Below are 20,109 nucleotides of genomic sequence, written 5' to 3' on the forward strand. Positions count from 1 at the left end.
GTGGTGTCATTTGTACCAAAAATAATACTTCTGTTCTGAATCATGTCTCACAGCATTAGCAGTGAAGACAGCTACTGCCCAGCACAGCAATTAATAAAACAGGAGTCATGCCCAGAAGTGCTAGACAACAGCACATATGTGAAACTCAAAAAGTGCAACAGCAAAGCCACCCACACAAAATCAAAACACACATTCACAACTTGCACTTGTTGGGTATCTGAAAAGACTCTTCCAACATTCCACCTGCATCACAGGAAAACCCTTGACTTTCTGGGCACAGCTCAGATGCCCACACAAAGCAGCAGCAGTCTCTTCTTAGAAGGTGTGCCGTGACTGGCTATGCAGACCCTACAAGAAATCCAGGATCTCATTTCTCTGTACGTATATGTACCAGTAAGGACAACTCCAAGCTGGATAGACACCCAAGCTAAAAGAAGTCCTCTTAATGGAAGTAGACTCAGAAGAGACTACTGCCATTGCTAGTCAGAAAGCAAAACAATTCCATGAACTAGCTACATAGAGCTAATGGAGACTGTCCTGCTAGCCATCTCCCAACAGGAATCCATAGCTGAGTTCTAGTCCTCAGTGGCACACATCACTTGTATCACCGTAAGCCACACGTGAGGTGACATGAATGATGTAAGTGCAGGCTAGGCCAGCAGGAACTGCAGCAAGGTTTCAGTGAGGAAAAAGGCAGATGTTCCCCTCTCAAGCCATGCCATCTGGACACCTTGGAAAGGAACTTGGAACAGACTGATGATTCCCTTATGTATCTTGTGAAAGCTAATTGGATTTGGGATCCTCTCAGTATTAAGAAACTTCATGTGGTGTCTTCCTGTGCTTTCTGCTATGGTTCAACAAATTCCCATGGAATGAAGTGGTGCTAACATCAGCTTTGAGCCCAGTCACCATCAGTTTCAAGCCCTGCAATTAGACAAGGATCCTGTGATGTGCTTCTTGCTCACACAGATCATGATGGCCTTATGACCCCAGCAATGAGATGGAACACAGCCAGACAGCGGCAGGGCCAACACACTTCTCTCCAGCATGCAGGTGTGGACAACTGAGCTGCCTGCAAGGCCTCATGTTCCTCAGCTGCTAGAAACCTGCTCCCAGCAAGAGGGCCTCCTAGCCACACCAGAAGCCTGGCCCCTCACAAATGCCTGACTAGCCATGCAGCCCTGCCAAGTCACCCACCTGCAGCTGTAGCTGAGCAGCCAGCTACATCTCACTCTCAGACATCACCATCTCACAGTGAAGGGAAGCCATGCCCTTCCCTTCCAACTGCCTAACCTTGGTAAGGCCTGTGCCATCCCAATCTGCTCTTTGGTCCTCGGACAGTGCTATCTCAGCAGCAGGGCCAGGCAGTGGCCAGCAGTGAATGGTTTCTGCTGCTTCCAGTGAGGAGGTCAACAAGCACCTCAGCCTGTTCTCATCCATGCGGCTGCTTTCCACCCTCAAGGATCTCTGCAGTTAACCTTACCAGGTTTCTGGGGATTTGCAGGTCCACAGTCATGACATGAACTTACTCAAGTCATTGATGCTATAAAGACAGCCTCTCAGATCTGCAGCAGCATCTGCAAGAAGGCCTGGAAGGGTAGCGGGAAACAACCCGGTACAACTGCAGCTACCTTCAGCAACTACCTGTTGTCATGTGTGTGACAGAATGGGGAGGACAAACATCTCGTTCCCCTACCACCCAATCTACATAGTCACAGATGCAGCAGTCATGAAAATCTCTGAGAAAAATATCACTGAGTGCTACAGAGGTGGGACATAGACTTTGGCAGTCACAAAGGGAATTGCCATTTTCATCCTCATGGTGGGGCTTCATTACATGATAACAGGCAAAGTCTGTCACTGGCAGGACATCCTGTCAAGGCAAGTAACACAAATCTACCACAGCAGGACCAATGTTCAACAGAAAAGGAGAAAACAAAGACCCTTCAGTGCAACCATAAGAGTACGGATTTGCTACAACTTGGGTAAATGGAGGGGCAGGGTGGGTAACAGAAAACCAAAAACCACAGATGGCCAATGGTTCACCCCAAACTGGGAAATGGGGCAGCCCCAGTCTGTCATCTTCAGGACTTGTCTCAGTCAACTTGTACCGTGAATGCTCAGCCACTCTCACAGGCAAGTGCTGACACCACTGCTGGCACAGTGCCCTCGAGTCTGTGCCAGCTACCTGAGGCTGCTGTGAGCTCAGGACTTCTGAGGATGCTGCTCACAATTCCACCCATTTGCACACTGTTTTGAGCTCAGGACTTGCTGGCACAAAGAGGCCTTCCCTCCTGCAACTCCCAAGCAACTGCAGTAGCTCAGGAGTTACAAAACGTCCACAGCAGCAAGGACACTGGCCATGGATCTTGCTAGTCCTGCTTCAAACTGGCCAAGTTGAAACAAATTAATCCAGTCACATGGCCACTACACAACCTTGCATTCAAACAGTATGATCCTCTTCCTTCTGAACTGTCCCTTCAGTATGTGAAGCTAACAAGCTAACAGGACAGCATTTGAACCCTTTGCAACAGCAGAAGATATCTTCTCCTCCAAAACTACCTGGGCCAAAGCAGACTTCACTTTGTAGCTTCTCCTTCACAACTGGGCAGAACAGACACCAGAAACAAAAGCAGAACACCTACGTGAAAGCAGTACATGGGAGCAGAGAGATGAACAAAATAACAACACAAGATGTAGCACACTCCATTAGAACACCCGGAATAGGACTGACACCTACTTAATTTTATTTTACACATTATGAATCTTCAAGTACCTGGCCTTCCAGTAACTAACTTGGAGAGAATTGTAAGTGCTGTTTTTGCTCTGCCTGTCTGGGACAAAGGACCTCTGCCTTTTAGGGAAGTGCCACTTAAAAAACTGGAACTCATATGCACACATGGAAAAGGGAAGGCCTGTGCACACCTGCTCTCACATTTCTGGATCACAGCAGGATGGCTTGGCCCTTCTCTTCTCTGCACAACAGATATCTGACACACACAGGACTCATGCAGGTGACTGGGACAGGACGTGCCTGCTTTCTGTGGCTCTTCCAGAAACAGCAGGCACCACGGCAGGATTAAGCTGTCGCGCTGCTCCGTGCCACTTCATACTATGCCACCATGGAAGCAGCACACCACTGCCTTTTCCATTCAGTGCAAGTCTGGCTTCTAACCCAGCCCGCTGACCTGCAGAGGATTACCACCACAATCACAGCTCCAGCGGACTTAGCACAGCCACAATGAGGGAACAGCAAACACTTTCTCCCCACCATCAGCTGATGGCCCACAGCAGCCGAAAACAACACAGAAAGAGAAATGATGGGGCAGCAGCTGCCTAAGCCACCTGGATTAGGGAGGCTCAAACCCGCCTGAAAACCACCATGTACTGCTAACCCAGCAAAACTGCAGCTCCAGCCCTCGGCTCACTTCACCCAAACACACTCAGGCGGCTCCTGGCTCCCAGCACACTGACAAGGGCCACAAACACTCCTGCTGCAACACAGAGCTCAGGCAAGAGGCAAACACCAGCCACCTGAACACAACCATCACCCGGAGCATGCACCAGTGCCTGTCCCCTGCACACAAACCTCCTCCTGCCTTCTGTCACACTGGCCACAACAGCTCCCTCCTGAGCCTGGCAGGCTGTGACAGCCCCGCACTCCCTTGCTGGGACACCTTTGGCCAGCTTTCTCCCCAGAAGATGGAGCAGGCCAAGAGCACTGGGCAGCTATGGCAGCATCCAGAAAGGCAAAGGGTCATCCGTCTCCTTCCTGGGACACCAAACCACGTTCAAACTTCAGCATCTCCAAGTGTGGCAGCCCAGATTCCCACTGGATCCCAAAACACACTGCTGGCACAGCGGCATCCAAGGGTCCCCCTCACTTCCTTTCACCTTGCTCACACACACACACACATGCACACACTGACCTGTTTACCACAGTGACATGCCTCTGCATGGGGATTTCTTTAGGTGATCCACTCCCAGCAGTTGAAGGCAAGGTAGACCGGGCACTGTCCACAACAGGTTTCACAGCTCCAGACGCCACTTCTCTGCCTCGGGGCAGGCGAGAAACAGGCTTCTTGCTGCCTTCTTCTGGCACACTCAAAGACCGGGGCTGTCGCAAAGTTCCTTTGGGCTTTCCTAAAGAGTTTGCAGATGGAGCCATGAGCAGCACTCTCCTCCACCCAACCAGTCTATTTCCACCTCCCTGGGCACCTCCTGCACTGCTGTCCAAAGGGTTTCTTCTTTTCTACTCTGGCCTGCAGGTACCCAAACTCCCACCACAAATCACAGGTGACCAAGTACAACACCCACAGGGAAACACACTACGCTGGCTTTCAGGCAACACTGGGATAAACAAGCTCTTGGTCACCTTGCGGTTTATGTGCTGGCTGTGCCACATCAATTCTGGAGGGTTGAAACACTTCTGAGGGGTATTGCTGTGCAAGACAGTAAACCAGTGTGCCTTTATAATTACTGTTGTTTAACTGGGGTATGAGTCACCAGTTCAGCTTCCCAACCAGAGGGAACTATTGGCATGGTTGCAGGAGAGCAAGAAGCAGCAAATCCTTCCTTACAGACAAGAGGAGAATACAAACAAAGACCCACTGTTGCTCCAACCTGCCAACTTGCAAGCAGATGGGTCTTGCCTGGGCCTGATCCTGGGCCCGATCCTGGGCCCACTCCCACAACAGCACAGCAGTGAGGGAAACCTGACCCACAACCTTTGGGAAAACACTGCTACAGCTTACACAAAAGGTAAGAGGTAAAAAGAGCAGGCAATGGGCATCAGAACTTTTGTGGCACTAGTGCACTGGCATCAGCAAAAGGAGCTGCTGAAAACAGCCACAGATGATGCTGCAGAGAGACTCCTTCTCACTGTCAGGGCATGGCTCACCCCTGCCACTCCATAATGGGCCAAAGCCGGCCTCAGAAAATGAGCAGGCTCGTTGCCACATTTCTTGCCCACATCTCAACCACACTTCTCACAGAAGCAGGGACACATGAAAGCGAAGCCAAGAGTCCTCTAAGAACTTTTTTTTTCAAGATCATTTGCATCTCACATACACGCTTGAGAAGGGCTTCCTCTCTGATCATGGCTTTCAAGCATAAGCACCCTTGCCAACAGCACTCCGTCCTCCCAGGAACTCTCCACCAGGACCATGCAGCTCATGGCCATTAGTGATGCACCCTCCTGGCGAAGACTTTTGCTGCAGCAGCTGCACAGTTCTTTCATAAAGGCAGGCCCATGGCTTACCTGATAAACTGACTGGAGATGTGTTCTTCAGCCTCATCTGACAGTTCACCTGCCGGACCGTTTTCTTTTTGGAACTCCTCTGTCGGGCCACCAGTTGAGCAACTCGCACAGTTTCACTGCAACTCACAGCATGGCAGACGACCTTGTTGGAGCACAAAGGGGACAGGGAAAAGCAGTCAGTGAGGCCCAAGCTCATCCACAGCCCTCATAATGACTTGCATCCATTTCCAAGCCTGTACCTGCCGGGTCATGCAGGTCTGCAGGTAGTTCAGGAAAGGCTTTGGCAGACACTGATCTTGAAAACCTCCCTCTCTTTTTGCAGTGAACCTTAGAGAGCAGCAAAGCAGACAGCCAGAGCCTCTCCATCACCTTCCCAGATTAGTCTGAGCCCCTCCAAGAAACAGCCTGGTTTCTCACTCCCATACCACAGGCCCACAATCTTGCTTTACAACATTGGGAAGCCACGGGCTTCCAGCCTGCTCACACTCCTCTTGCCAAGGCTCACTAGAGGCTCTGGCACCACTCTGACCCTGCAGAGCTGGGCTGTCTTTGTCCTGTTTACCCCAGAAACAGCACAACTATCCTGTCTGCACAGATCGCCTCACAGGCACGGAGCTGGCCCCCAAAAACAGCCCAGCCTTGGACAAGCCCACGGCTATCTCCCTCCCAACTTAATGGCCTTTTGCCTCAGCATCCCCCTGCCACACACCATCACTTGAATGGATACAGAACCTGGCTTTGGCAAGCCCCCAAACCACATGTCTCATGTGCACTTTGCCTCACAAAGAAGATGCAAGCCCAAAGGTTTTGGCCACTCAACTGCTGCAAAGGCAGGATGAGAACTCCTCCAGGGCTCCACAAGGACACAAGCAGTCACCCCAAAAGCTAAAAACTGAAGTCTGTGTTCTCAGCCACAGTCTGTGGTGGTGACAGAAGCTGAGAAAAGGTCCCTCATGGGGCCAGCACTGCTACCTTCCTAACTATGCCCCCAACAAACACCAGAGCTGACAACTCAACACAGGAGAAGGGCAGGAGAAACTCAGGGACTTGGCCAGCACCTCTGAAGTTTAGCCAACGGCAGCTCTAGAAAGGACCTTTTCTCACAAGCAAGGCAGGGCAACCAAAGCAGAAGAACTGAGTGCCAAGGCAAAAAAAACCCAAGAGATTGCTAAACAGCAACAGCTTCTTCAAGGGCTCTCTCAGTCTCCCAGGGAGACCCAAATAGCCCAGAAAAATATGGGCAAGGGATGACAACATTAGGAACCAGGCAACACTCTTGGCCTCCACCACCACACTCCAGCTCATCCTTCCCCTCATCTTCTTCCTCCACTGCACACCCACCGTGTGTGCTGGGCTGGCTCAACACAGAGCCACTGCAGGGAGGGCCTCTCCTTCTGAGGGAGGGCTCTCCTATCCAGGGGCTCCTGCTCAGAAATCAGACGCATTGTGCAGTCAACACCCTACAAACAGCAATCCACCATCCACACCACTGCAGTGATTAAATGCCAGGAATCACAGAGAAATTGAGGACTACATCTCTGTAGTCCATGTCATACAGCATCTCTGCTCAGAGCAGCATCAACTAGACCTAGTTACTCAGTCAGGTGGTGGAATATCTCCAAGGACAGAGAACTCTCAACCACTCTGGACAACTTCTTCCACTGTTTAGCCAGTCTCACTGTAAAAAAGTGGGTGGTTTAATGTTTAAAAGGAATTACTTGTATTTTACTCCACTTCCGTTGTCTCTTGTCTGTTCACTGAATACCACTGAGAACTGGAGATTGAGTCTGACTCCATGTTTTTTTTACTCCCTCCAACAGACATTAGTACATATGGATAAGATTCCCTCGAGTTTTCTCTTCTCCAGCACAGTCACAGCTCTCTGAGCCCTGCATCAAAGCTGTTCCAGTCCCTTCACAATCTTCACAGCCATTTACTGAACTTCCTTCACTGTGTCCATATCTCTCTTTGTTTCGGGAGGCTTGCAACTTGAACAAGCACCTCCATCAGAGTGCTGGTAACACTCTCCCTAATGAATCCCAGCATGCTGTTATGTCCTTTGCTGCAATGGCACATTGCTGCTCACTGTGAACTTTGTGTCCATCAGAACTCCCAGGAATTCCTCTGCCAAGCTACTTTTCAGCTGGCCAGCCCCAAAACTATACAGGAACATGGGGCTGTTCTTCCCCAGGTGCAGGACTTGGTATTTCCCTCTACTGAACTTCATAGGGTTCTTGCTGTTCCATTGGTAACTAGTCTCCCAATGGGGTTTGTGCCACTTTTATAGGAGAGACTATTAAAAGCCTTACTAAAATTCAGATAAACCACATCCAGTGCTCTCCTCTCATCTATTCAGCAAGTACTCTCATTTTGGAAGGGTACTAATTTGGTCATATATGATTTTCAATTCATAGATCGACACTGACTTGCCTTCTTTTCTTTCAAATGCCTGGAACAACTTTCCAGATTAGCAGCTCAGTAACTTTCCCACAGTTCAAGGTCAGGCTGATCAGCCTGCAGTTCCTTCTTCCCACACTTCCTGGTAAATTCCTTTCAATCCTCAGAAACTTCCTACAAGCTATCCTTGAAGATAACTGTCACCCACGGATGCACCACAACAAACCCATGGACTTGTGCACGTTCACGTTGTTCAAATATTCCCTATCCTAATCCTTTCCCAAGAAGACTATGACTTCCTTGCCCTGCTCTTTCCCACTCTTCTCAGCCCATTCCTGCATATTTCCACAGTGCCTCTATATCCTTTCCACTTCACTCAATTCTGCTTCTGCCACTTGTGCACGTGCCTTTAATGGTAGACTCAAGTCAAGAGCTCCCTCTTCACCACGTGTCCCTCCTGCAACCTTGCTTAAGAGAAAGACTTTGTCATAGAGCTGACTGTTCCTGAGTCATAACTCATCTTTCTGAAAGGTGAACCTGAAATCCTTCACTCTTCACCCTTTCAGAGATGTCTGTGCAACAACCTGTGCTTGACAGCTTGAGCATGGACTTGATAAAGCTTTAGTGAAGTGAAAGACAGCAAAGGGTTGAAGTTCTTCATTTGCTGTACCTTCTTTCTTCTAGATTTTCAGTTGTGCCTGTATTTTCTCCTGTTACCTATACACTTAACCAGCTATTTTAAGGACTTTTTTCAGAAGCATGCTCTCAGAACTGTCAGTGCTTTGGGAGCACTCTGTCTTGGTCTTCAAGTTCTTGAAATGGTCAGTAATAAATGCAGTCTTTCTTAGGCCCATGCACATTTGTTTGGCAGTATCTGTATATTCCTCCCAGCATGCTTTTACCTGCTCCCACCTCACGCATGCTTCCTTTTTATGGTTCAGTTTTGTCAGTGCTCCTGGCTCCTTTGCTTTTTTCCCCTCAGCTGTTGGAACAGACCATTCTTGAAATTGGAGGAGGCAATCCTTGAAAGTCTACCACCTCTCCTGGATCACTCTTCTCCCCAGGATTGTATTCCATAGGAGTCTTCCAAGCAGATTCCTGAACAGGCTAAAATCTGCTCTCCCAAAGTCCTGCATTTTTGATCCTGCTTTTTGCTCTGTTTCCCTCATTTCAGGCTTACAAATGTCATCTTGCCACTGCAGACAGGACTGTTCCCAGCCTTTACATCTGCAAACAGCTGTTCCTTGTTTCTAAGAACTGTGTCCAGCAGAGCATCTCTCCTCACTGATTCACCACTTGTGTCACGATGTTGACATCAGCACACCCCAGAAACATCCTGGATTGCTTATGCCTGGATGTCTTGTCCCTACAGCAGGTACGGCAGTGGCTCAAGTCCTCCGTGAGGATCAGGACCTGCAAACTCAAGGCTTTTTCCAGGTGTCAGAAAAAGGCATCATCTGCTTTATCTACCACTTCTTCCCAATTAGGGCATTTGTAACAGACAGCCACCACATTGCCCATACACTGTTCTCTCCAGTACTCATAAGCTCTTGCTGTCTCATTATCCGTCCCAAGGGAGAGCTCCCAGCATCCCCACTGCTCCCTTACTTGGAGGGGCTCACAGAAACCCCTCCTACTTGCCACTGCAGCCCATCATTCCTCAGCAGCCTGTGTCAATCCACAGCAGCATGTCAGCTGTGTGTGTTGTTGCAACACCTCTCCATGACCCTCAATGAGATCACAGCCCTGAACAGCATGCAGGCTTCCAGTTTCTCCTGGTTGTGTCCCAGGCTGTGGATAGTCATGTACCAGCACTTCAGAGAGGTGCCCAGATCCACCCATTTCCAGAGAAGGGTATGAGAGCTTTCCTCATCCTCCTAGCTCACAGGAGTGGATGAATGTGGGATGGATCACCTTGAACCTTGCTCTCAAAGTCTCAATATAAAAGGTTTTTTGTTCATAGAGTTTATCATAGTTTCATAAATGCATATTTTCACATCTAATTTCAGGTACATTTCAGGTTTTTCCTGTTGCTAATGTTGTAAGTCATTTTCAACATTTTCTTCCCTTGTTTTCACATCACAGTGATTTTAAGTTTAGCAAAAATGATGGTTTGAGTTAGGATGAATTCAGATGTAAAAAGAGATGGGGTGGATGAGCACAGAAAAGCAGTCTTCAATTTCCTCCTTTGGGAGGGGTTTGGTTATTCAAGCAGAAGTCAAAGTTTTCTTACAGAAAGGTGCAACTACAATCTTCTTGTAAATGAACATGAAGTGAAGCAAATCAGGGTTCCTTGAAATGATACAATCACCTGTTACAGGTGCACAGTATTTCAATGTGAGTTCCCTTGCAGCGTTTTCTGTATGCTGAATTTAATTCTCATCTTGTGTGGAAACTGGAAGACATATCTACTGCACGAAATAAAAACTGTCAGCTTTCATCTTTCCTAGATCCAAGACAGTTAAATTAGTGTTCAGTAGTAAAAGAAATAAGGGACAATTTGTATCATTGCCTTCCCAACAGATGCAGTCTGCTCAGCATCAGTTACCTAGCCAATATTCACCTCACACAAATACTTTAAGCAGCATGTATCACGTGACAATCTGAGATCAATTTGTATTATTTATTGCCTACTTTATACTATTCCTTGTTGAATGCAATTTTTATGGTATGTCTTGGGCAGCTGCCCTAGCAGTAAGGAAAGTCCTAGGCTGCAGTCAGGATCATCAGCTGCTAGTAGACCCCTCGATGTGCATGCCTTTGCTTTCCTGCACCATTGTTCACAAAGAGATTAAAGGAAGAGGCAAGGGTCTTGACAGACATTTTGGAGATCAGAGTACTCCTAGAGTCATGAAGAGAGGCTGACTGACTGCCTGCTCTCACAGTAGGTTTGTGTGGACTCTGAAATCTGGTCTCAGCCTATAATGGAGCTCAAGTACTCTGGAGAGATAGGAACAAAGAGCAAAAGCTCATAGTGACATATGGCCCAGGTCCTGTATCAGGAAAGCATGCAGGAGCAGTCCCAAGTAGTTACCAGCTAAAACTAGTGCACAATCACACTTGCCACTCTGTTTAATGTCTGCCATGGGGACACTATGGACAGTGGCAACAGGAGGGTCATCAAACAGACCATGGGATCAGTCTTTGTGCCTCTCCTGCCTCCCAGGTATTCACAGGATGATTCCTCTCAGCTGCTTCAGCCACGCAGAGCATAGCTGGCATTCCTGAACCAAAGCCAGTGCTCCTCAACTACTTAAAGAACCCTGTTTAGTCACTTTCTCCTTTTTCATCTCCTAAAGTCACTTTTCACTCTTGTTACAGCTGCTGCAAAGAAGTCACTGCCTCTAGTGCCACCCAAGAGTCCACAAGGCCCTCAGCACACATCGTATTAGAGGATAAACAAGGCTCTCAAGGGAACGGGAGGATACCAGATTACACTCTGCAAGGCCCTAGTTAGAAACAGATGGCTATGTGCCAGAACTACCACGAGGAAGCATTAAATTGCAGGATCACAAATGTTCCCGGACCTGAGGTACTTGCAATCATGCTATTGATGTAGCTGCAGCCAATGCAGGCTTGGAACAAGTGAAAAAGAATCCCAAACGTGGTTGTCTCTTGCAAATGGGCAAATTCTGACAGTTGTAAAAATGCAGCAAGGGAACCTGTTGCTTAAAAACAGCCACATTTCCAGATATCAGTACAAAACCCAGGATGACTCTTGCCACACTCTTCACAGTAATGAGGGAGACTTAGTTCCGAGTTCTCAGAAGCCATACCGATCCAGCTGAGCAAACAAGGAAGCTCAGCCTTAAGTCCTGTCTCTCCAGATCTGCTCTGACAGCCATACATTGTGCCAAACATCTTCTAGCTTTCTGCTCTACCCCAGTCTACATAGACTTCAGGAATCCAGACATGGCTCCAAGTGAGGGAGAGGCTGCAAGCTCTCCACTCTAACAGACCATTTACATGTTATGCAGCTACACCAACTATCAAGAGAATGCATTCTGACTCAAAACCAAGAATGCCACACTATTGGACAAGGAGGTTTGTGGTCCTAGCAAGCTGCTTCCAAGGTGGTAGCCACCAAGAGACACAGGCTAGTGTAGCAAGGCCAAGGAATAAGGGACAACTCTCCCACCACACTAATTCTCTGCTAAGCTCTGTTCCACTGTCTCCTTGACCTGTGTGATGACTCCTTGCCCCTTGCACACTTGCTAAGTTGAGGAATTGCAACTCTTGCACCAAGGCACCTCACTTGCATGGGTTCTTCCTCACCTCAACATGTCTGTACAGTCCTGCCACTCTGCAACTCGTGACAAACAAGTCCTAGGCCCAAAGCAAGCACTGTCAGGCTTATAAGCAACAGCATTCAAAACAGCTTCACTGCAGGAAAAAGATGATGCTAAACCCCACCCAGAAGAGATGGTCAAGCTACACACATACGTAAAAGTTAACCTTCTTTAAGGTCCCAGGACAAACCATCAATACCTCTTCCAGAGTCAGAAATGCTGAGAGAGGAATGAGAGCTCTAAAGCCACATAAACTATCTTTCCAGCCATAACACACATCTCCAGGAAGACACCCCACAACTTTACATCTTTTGCATACACAGCTTCACAACTGGAATGCGCAGGCAGGAAAATAAGGGGCACTTGGTATCTGTGTCACAGTTTCCACTTCTCCCAGTACCATATGCACACTATGGTATTTTTCTCAGAAATCCACAGGATAAAAAGAGATAAAGTTATGAACCATGAACACTTTGCAGACACAAAAGCCATTTCTGAACCGTAACTGATTCTTACCTCTCCCATTTTGTTCTCTTCCATTCTGACCACTCCTGGGATACTCTCCAAGTAGCCTTCCAGCGTGTCATATCCTAGGTGCCTGAAGGGAATCAACTCATTGGTCAGAGATCTGTATTCACTCTGAAGCTCTGACAAACGTACACCATTTTTAAAGGCATGAAGAACAGCTCGCAGTGCTTTCACAACAAGTTCTGGCTCCTGCATCTTCACCTATAACCACCCCTAAAAGAAAAAAAAGAAAAAAGCATTTTTACATACAGAGGCTAAAACTAGCAGCTTTTACTATTCAATCTCCCTCCCTAAACAAGCAAGGATTCAGCAGCTCAGTGGAGACTGTGATACTTCTGGGTAGACTTGTAGGGCCCTGGTTGTACCAGACAAGCATCATGTGGTACGGAACACACAGGACATGACGTTGTCAAAAAACACTACTGAAGGAGCACAGCAACCCTCATGCACGGGCTGGCTCTGCCAGACCACCACGACAGACTGCATGGCCAGAAGAGGGGCAGGGCCTGCTAAGTAACTGGCCTACCAAAGACAAGTGCTTGGATATTGCACAAGGGACACGGTAACCCTGGCTGCGTGTATAGGGAACGAGATGCTGGAGAGCAGTGCTGTGGAAAGGGCCCTGGGCTTCCTGGTTGATGGCAAGCTGAATCTGAGTCAGCAGTGCCCTGGTAGCCAGGAGGGCCAACCCTGTCCTGGGGGGCATCAGGCAAAGCATTGCCAGCCGGTCGAGGGAGGGGATTGTCCCGCTCTGCTCTGCACTGGGGCAGCCTCACCTTGAATATTGTGTGCAGTTTGGGCACCACAATGTAAGAAAGATATTTAGTTATTAGAGAGTGTCCATAGGAGGGCCAGGAAGATCATGAAGGGGGAAGGTACACAAAGAGCAGCTGAGGTCACTTGGTCTGTTCAGCCTGGAGGAGACCGAGGGGAGACATCACAGTCTACAACTTCCTCACAAGGAGAAGCAGAGGGGCAGGCTTCTCTTTTCTCTGGTGACAGGACCCAAGTGGCAGGACCCAAGGGTCTGAAGCTGTGTCAGAGGAGGTTTAGACTGGCTATCAAGATAAGGTTTTTCATCCAGCAGCTGGTTGGGCACTGGAACAAGCTCCCCAGGGAAGTGGTCACAGCACCAAACCTGCTGGAGTTCAAGAATTGTTTGGACAATGCCCTCAGGCACATTATGTGATTCTTTGGGCTGTCCTGTGCAGGGCCAGGAGCTGGGACTTCATGTGGGTCCCTACCAATTCAGAATATACTGTGATTCGATGACACCTTACTACCTGCATGGCCAGAACTTCCACTGTAAGTGGGACAAGGGCCCACCACCCCCACCTTGGCACCCAGCACTCCCTCCACTCATACCCCACGGTGACACCATGAGTGCTTGTCCCTCACCTGAGCCTGCATCCCCACACCAATGCCCACGTGTCAACTCCACCACGGAAAACACATGCACCCGGGCCATGCAATTTCTTACCCACAGGCGCACAATGCCTTGATTCCACTGATGCTCTTCAGAGAGAAAACCCAAAAGAGGTCCCCAGGCACATGTTCCTCTGGCACTGGGATTTGGTTCTGGCCTTCTGCTTTTGCAGCCTGTGTTGCCCACTTCTGGTAGGGCCGTGGGATGCCCACAGCCAGCCCCACTGATACGCTCTGCATGACCATCCCATTGGGCTCTGCCCTGGCATGGAGCCTTCTCAGCCTGGCTCACGGGACACATCTCTTCTGGACACAGGACAGGGCGTTTGCCCAGGCCTGACTGGTGGCCACCTCACAGTGGTTCATAGCCCTCGGACATGTCCCAGTTCTCTGTGGCACTTCTTAGGTGCTCCCACAACACGTCAATGCTTTCTCTGCAGCCACGCAAAGTGGGAGGCAGGAACCTGCCTTTTACTTTTGTGTCATTACATTTCATTCACATCTAAGGATTCATTCCATTAGCTCTTTAGAAAGACTGCTTTATCTACCTTATGCTTGTAATTTTACCAGTCTATTTAATTTATATACCTCTAGAAACACACAACATCAACATATCTATGCACACATATATACTGATACACTCCTTCATACACAAATTTCTAACTCTCTACATACTGTATGCATTGTATAAAAATATTTTGATATCTGAATACTTCCTGGTAGAAGGAAGCAGGAGTTGCAACACTGACAAAATGGCAGCTCCCTTGCACAAAATGGTAGCAGAAACCCACCAGCCAGGGCTCCTGCCTGGGAAGCCTGGGCAGTGCAGAGGGTGGTTCAAAGTGGGGCCAGCACCACCTAAAGCCCTCCCAGCCCCCTCAGCTCACAGGCCTGCACACGCTGGGGGTGTTCCAGGAGCATCCAGCTATGGAATGCCAGGCAGCTCCAGGCAAAGTGCTCCTGCACAGGTGTCCTGTTTGCAGGCCCTCACTCGCCACAGGCAACTCCTGCCACAGGAACTGCCCCCCACAGCAGGGGACCGGACCTGGATGGAGCTCTCCCACAGCACAGGAACAACCCTGCTCTCCAAGCAGGTGCTGCATGCAGGCTCAAGTCCCAACACTCATCAAACTCACGTGCTTCAAACACCTCGTCTTCACCACCCAACAACTAATGCCTGCAACACCGGCACAGCCATCACCTCACTCTCCTCCAGATGTTCCAGCTCAGGGCACAACAGCAGAGTCCCCCACTCCCCAGAACACCAAGGTGAGAAACTGCTGCCCACGGACCTGCACATCGATGCTCTCCCTCAGTGGCAGCAGCGGCTGCAGCTGCAGCGCCGCCGTTCCGGACTCTGCAGAAGGCTGGGCTGCACTGCTCTCTGCAGAAGCAGCCCCTCTCCTCTCACAGCTTCCCTTCCTGAGGAAATCACCCGGGGCAACACACCAAGTTCAAAAGAAGGAGAAAGCTCAACCTCAGCACATTGCAGGTACACACTTCAGTCACTCCCTTCCTGCACCCAACTTCACAACAGCCCAACTCAGGGGCCGGGCAAGGAAGGACAGCATCGAGTCCTTTTCTTCACCTTTCCTTGAACAGGTTTACTTCAGGCACACACAGCACTTTACTAACCTGACCGTGTCCCTCTGTGTGTACGCTCATATTTCCACACAGGCACACCCACGTACCTGCACCTACACACACAGCACTGCCTATACCTGTGGTCACACGTGCATGGTTCCTTAAACCCTCTGCCCCTGCTGGTCCAGCGTCCTTCACTGACTGATCGTGGAACAATCTCTGCCACACCTGCCCTCACATCCTCCCCTCACAGCTACGGGCACAGCGGTACCGCACCCAGGAGGAGGAGCACACGCTGAACTTGCACACCTCCACAGGGACATGGGCAAAAGCTACACTGGGCTCTTGGATCCTTCTCTCATCCTTTTAGAGACTTTGCAGCAGGTGAACTGAGCTTCAAAGAGTGAGAAGACGTGGTTGTCACCTGCTGGAAGAAAAACACTCAGGAGGTTCATATCTCCTTTGGATCCACTCATTGTCATGGGGATGTCATGTGTGAGACAATGTGTAAGTGGTTTAAAGTTCTGACCATTTACAAAAACCAAACACTCAAGCATTGAAAACTACACCAAACAATGCAGTTCTGTCTACAGTTGTGTTCCAAGCCACATTCATACAGAAGACACAGAAAAGTCATTGAGAACCTTTTTTAGGGCCTTTACTCTTCCTTTTAAATAACAGACCCAAATTCTTATTTGGTTAACATGGCTCTTGAAAGTCCTTGTATCCAAACTACTTGACTTTAACTTTCTGCTCAGGAAAAGAGTGACAATGAAGAAAACTTACAATAACCTGGGAAGGCAGTTTCAAAATTTTATTCAAATGAAGAAAGTTCACTAAAAAAAGAAAAGGAGTAGGATCATGAAGGAATGACATCATGCCATTATCAGACAGGTTAGTTGCATACCAATAATAGAGAGCTGAATTAGATCAGAAGCAGCAAACAGCATACCATAAACTATATCCTCCTAAACTATATTATGAGGAGTAGTCATGAGGACAATTCCCTTAGCTGAATGAGGTGGCAGATTCTAGGGTACAAAGGTTAAACTCAATCCAGTCTTAACCTTACACCTGAGGTGTACACCTTCTCATTCCCACCCTGCAATAATGCAGAAGGACTTGCAAGGCGTTCAAGTCTGTACCCATTACTCCTCGTAATGATGACAACACCGATAAATTAACACAAAGCTACATAGCTCAGAGTGGTTTCCGAGGCTTTTTAAAAATCCTTTTTGTGGTTAGCTGCTTTAGGATTATGTCATTCAGCAGTTATGACATTCCCCCAGCGGCTCACTGCCTCCGGACAGGAGGACACTTCATTGGAAACACAGCCCGAGCCGCCTCATCACCACTAAGTCAGCGCACATCGCTCAAACCATCTCTGCCAGCATCTGAACCGAAACTTTTTTCAGTTTGCTCAGAACAGATGAGCAGGCTCCGCACTGTGCAAAGCAGCGTCCGCACTGCGGATCATTAGCCGGGCTACGGAAAAAAAAGGAAGTGCAGACAGCTCTCCCACGCACTCCTGGTAGCCACGCTTTTAGCAGACCACAAACACAGGTCTCTTCCGAAGGCACAAAGCAGTCACTAACCCGCTGAGGTCGGGACACTTTCTCTGTCACCACGCAGACCCAGAGAAGGAGCCGCCTCCCGCCGGCGGGCAGCGCCCGTCCCTCCGCGCTGCCTGTCCCCTCACTCCGCGAGGACTTACGCCCAGCAGGGCTCCGCTGCTTCCTTACCACCTCCTGACCCAGGGGCTTTCAGACACCAGCCAGAGCCTCTTCCCCCGTCGCTGCCGAGCCGGCGCGGGGCCCGGGCCGGGCGGAGCCGCGCCGCCTCCCTGCGCGGGGCCTGCACTGAGGGACCAAACAGCCGTTCGCCGCCGCCGCCGCGGCCCGGCCCCGCTCCCCGCCCCCCCATGCGCGCCCGGGCGGCCCCCGGCCCGCCCGTCGCTTCTGCCCCGCCCGCCCGGCCCTGGGGCCCCGCCTGCGGGCTCCGCGCCCTGCCCTCCCCGGGAGCTGACCCCTGTCCCGCCCGGGGCCGCGCAGGGCTCAGAGGGTGCGGGTGCTTCTGCCCCGGCCGTGCCGCAGCAGGTCGCCGTGCCCGCTTCCCACGGGGGCGGTGAGCCCTTGGTCCTGTCACAAGGCAGCAGCCAAAATCAACTTCTTGAGGGAGAGGCTGAGGAATGACTGTTCAGTGCATCTCTCCTGCAGAGAACCAAAAAGTCACGGAATCTTAAGGGGTTGGAAGGGACCTTAAAGGTCTTCTAGTCCCAGCCGCCCCTGCCATGGGCAGGGACACCTCCCACTGGACCAGGTTGTTCAAGGCCTTGTCCAACCTTGGCCTTGAATGGTGCCAGAGTTGGGGCATCCACAACCTCCCTGGGTAACCTGTTTCAGTATCTCGCCACCCTCACAGTACAGAATTTTTTCCCGACACCTGGCCTGACTTTTCCTGTTTCCAGTTTGTACCCATTACTCCTTGTTCTATCACCACAGCTCCTGATGGAGTCCCTCTCTGGCCTCCCTGTAGACCCCCATCAGATACTGGAAGGTTACTGTGAGGTCTCCACACAACCTTCTCCACGCTGAACAGCCCCAGCTTTCTCAGTGTGTCTTCAGAAGGCTGGTGTTCCAGTCTTCTTTGCAACTTCATGGCCCTCCTCTGGACTTGCTCCAACTGTTCCGTGTCCTTATGTTGGGGACACCAGAACTGTACACAGTACTTCTGCAGGTCTTAAATTAATTCACTTAAATGCCTTCATTTCTGAGTACAGAAAACTTCACTGAATTTCATCTGTACAAAACCATTGCATGGTTGCATGTTCCATCAAGGAGGTACTGGCAGGTGCCTGTCTGCAGTCCCCTGGGCCTGCAGCCCTTCTCAGCAGGGCTGTGGTTGCTCAGCCCACACCCAACCTGCTGCCAAGCTCCAGGTGCTGTGCATCTGCATGGGCACCTCGCACATTGCTCCGTACTTCAAACCTGTAGATCCCACAGGTTCGGCTTTGAACAGCTGTTCAGCTGTTGCAAACTGCAACAGCATTCCCCTCTCTGCAGATGTCTGCTTCTGAGAGCCAGACTGGAGGCTGTATCAGGTCAAGCTGCATGACAATGGAGAGTCACCAAAGCCAAGCCAGAAGCTGGCCCTGCAGAGGGAACCTGTAGGGACACATGCCAGGCAAAAGGTGGAGCTGCTGAAACTCACCTGGGGTGTGCCTTCAAGGGGCTCCCAGTGATGACTACCACCAATACTTAGTGACAACAACCTTCTGCTATGACCATGACAGCCTCTGGAGACTGGGTGCCATCAGAGTCCAGGATTCTCTGACCAGGCTTTTTTAGATTATCCACACATGGAGGGTCCAATGTTTAATAAAAAGTTTACTCATTTGAAGCTGTTTGCATTTATGAGGGTTTTCCATCCAATAGGGTAATACAGCAGTCATAGTATAAATACACATTAAATTTTGCAGACTATTGCATTTCAAATATGTTATGAAATCACAATATAGTTGTCAATCTCATAACTGGTCTCTAGAATATGTGTATTGTTACAACATTGACTGTCTCTAACTTCCAGGAGGGACTATGTATGTTGCAGCCAGCTGAAGCCTGGAACTCTCTCTTTAAAGGTCCTTTGTTCATTGTTTTTGACATTTTTGTACTTAATTGCACTAAATCTAGCTGTCAGAGCTAAAACAAGAAAAACAGAGTCGTAGGCCAAGAGAAGTTCACTCAGAGTAAACTTCACAGCCCGTAGCCTGGGTCCTTGTAAACTCAGTACTCATGCTACTGCCCAGAACTCTATCCTGGGCCTTCAAAAGCAGGTCTTACTTTTTTATTTTTCCTTATCTTGGTCCAGCGTGACCATAATTTTGTAAAGACAATAGTTGGACACACTTGTTCTATGTCAAATGAGATATTTGCATTACTAACACAATGATGTAGTAAGAGAAATACATGCCTGGCATGATTCTGAAGGTCTTGAGAACTTACAGCAAGAATCGTAAAAGAGTACAGATATGAAGTGGGAGGAGATGGGACACAGACTTCACATTGCAGACTCCATGGCAATTAAGTCAAGCAGGCCAGCATAGAGAGTGTGTATTTGGCTTCTCTCAACAATAAATACAAGCTGAGAACCCATGAAGCTAAGAACTTGTCTAAAAGACATCACAGTGGGGAGCATATTTCATCCCTCTTCACCCTCTGGGCCTGGTGGAGCAAGCCATATGTACATGGAATCTGAAATTACAATTGCTGTGGAGTGTGGTTCTCTGCTCCTCAGGCTTGCCTCAGAGCTTGTAGGTTTCGCACTGCTCCAGCTCTTAGCACAGGTGGAGCCACAGCAGGAAAAGTCCTGTGCTAAGAGAATGGCAGGACTCTACAGAAACTGTAAAAAAATAAGTTAAATACCTGTTATAGTTGCTGAATTGAAAAAAATATTACATATATATGTAGTTAGATTGGAGTCATAAGGTCATAGCATTAAACAGATCTAATGCATACACAAGTTGTGTTATTTTAACAGCAAGTATGCTTCCAAAACTAGTTCTGCATGAAATTTGCATTTATTAAAGTCAGAGAGAGTTATATAACTATTCTTTATGCTTATCTGATT

The 20,109-nt window shown here is 49.1% G+C and overlaps 1 protein-coding gene across 6 annotated transcripts in view; it reads right to left on the bottom strand.

The window, feature by feature from the left end:
• TDRD7 (tudor domain containing 7) overlaps positions 1-17,302 on the bottom strand; it is a 46,742-nt gene extending 29,440 nt beyond the window's left edge. For 3 of the 6 annotated variants that reach the window (XM_018086061.2, XM_018086060.2, XM_018086056.2), the window contains exons 1-3: positions 12,463-13,109; positions 5,261-5,402; positions 3,930-4,143 (exon numbers count right to left, since the gene is read on the bottom strand). In XM_018086061.2, coding sequence (XP_017941550.1) covers positions 3,930-4,143; positions 5,261-5,402; positions 12,463-12,669 — 563 coding nt within the window. In that variant the 5' untranslated portion in view covers positions 12,670-13,109. Of the gene's footprint in view, positions 1-3,929; positions 4,144-5,260; positions 5,403-12,462; positions 13,110-13,954; positions 14,445-17,197 lie in introns of those variants that run through there. The other 3 variants (XM_018086057.2, XM_018086058.2, XM_018086059.2) reach the window with 3 other exon arrangements.
• Between the last annotated feature and the right edge of the window lie 2,807 nt (positions 17,303-20,109).

The sequence above is a fragment of the Manacus vitellinus genome, unplaced genomic scaffold, assembly GCF_001715985.3.
Source record: "Manacus vitellinus isolate BGI_N305 unplaced genomic scaffold, ASM171598v3 scaffold_9_pilon, whole genome shotgun sequence".
Taxonomy (NCBI): Eukaryota; Metazoa; Chordata; class Aves; order Passeriformes; family Pipridae; genus Manacus; species Manacus vitellinus.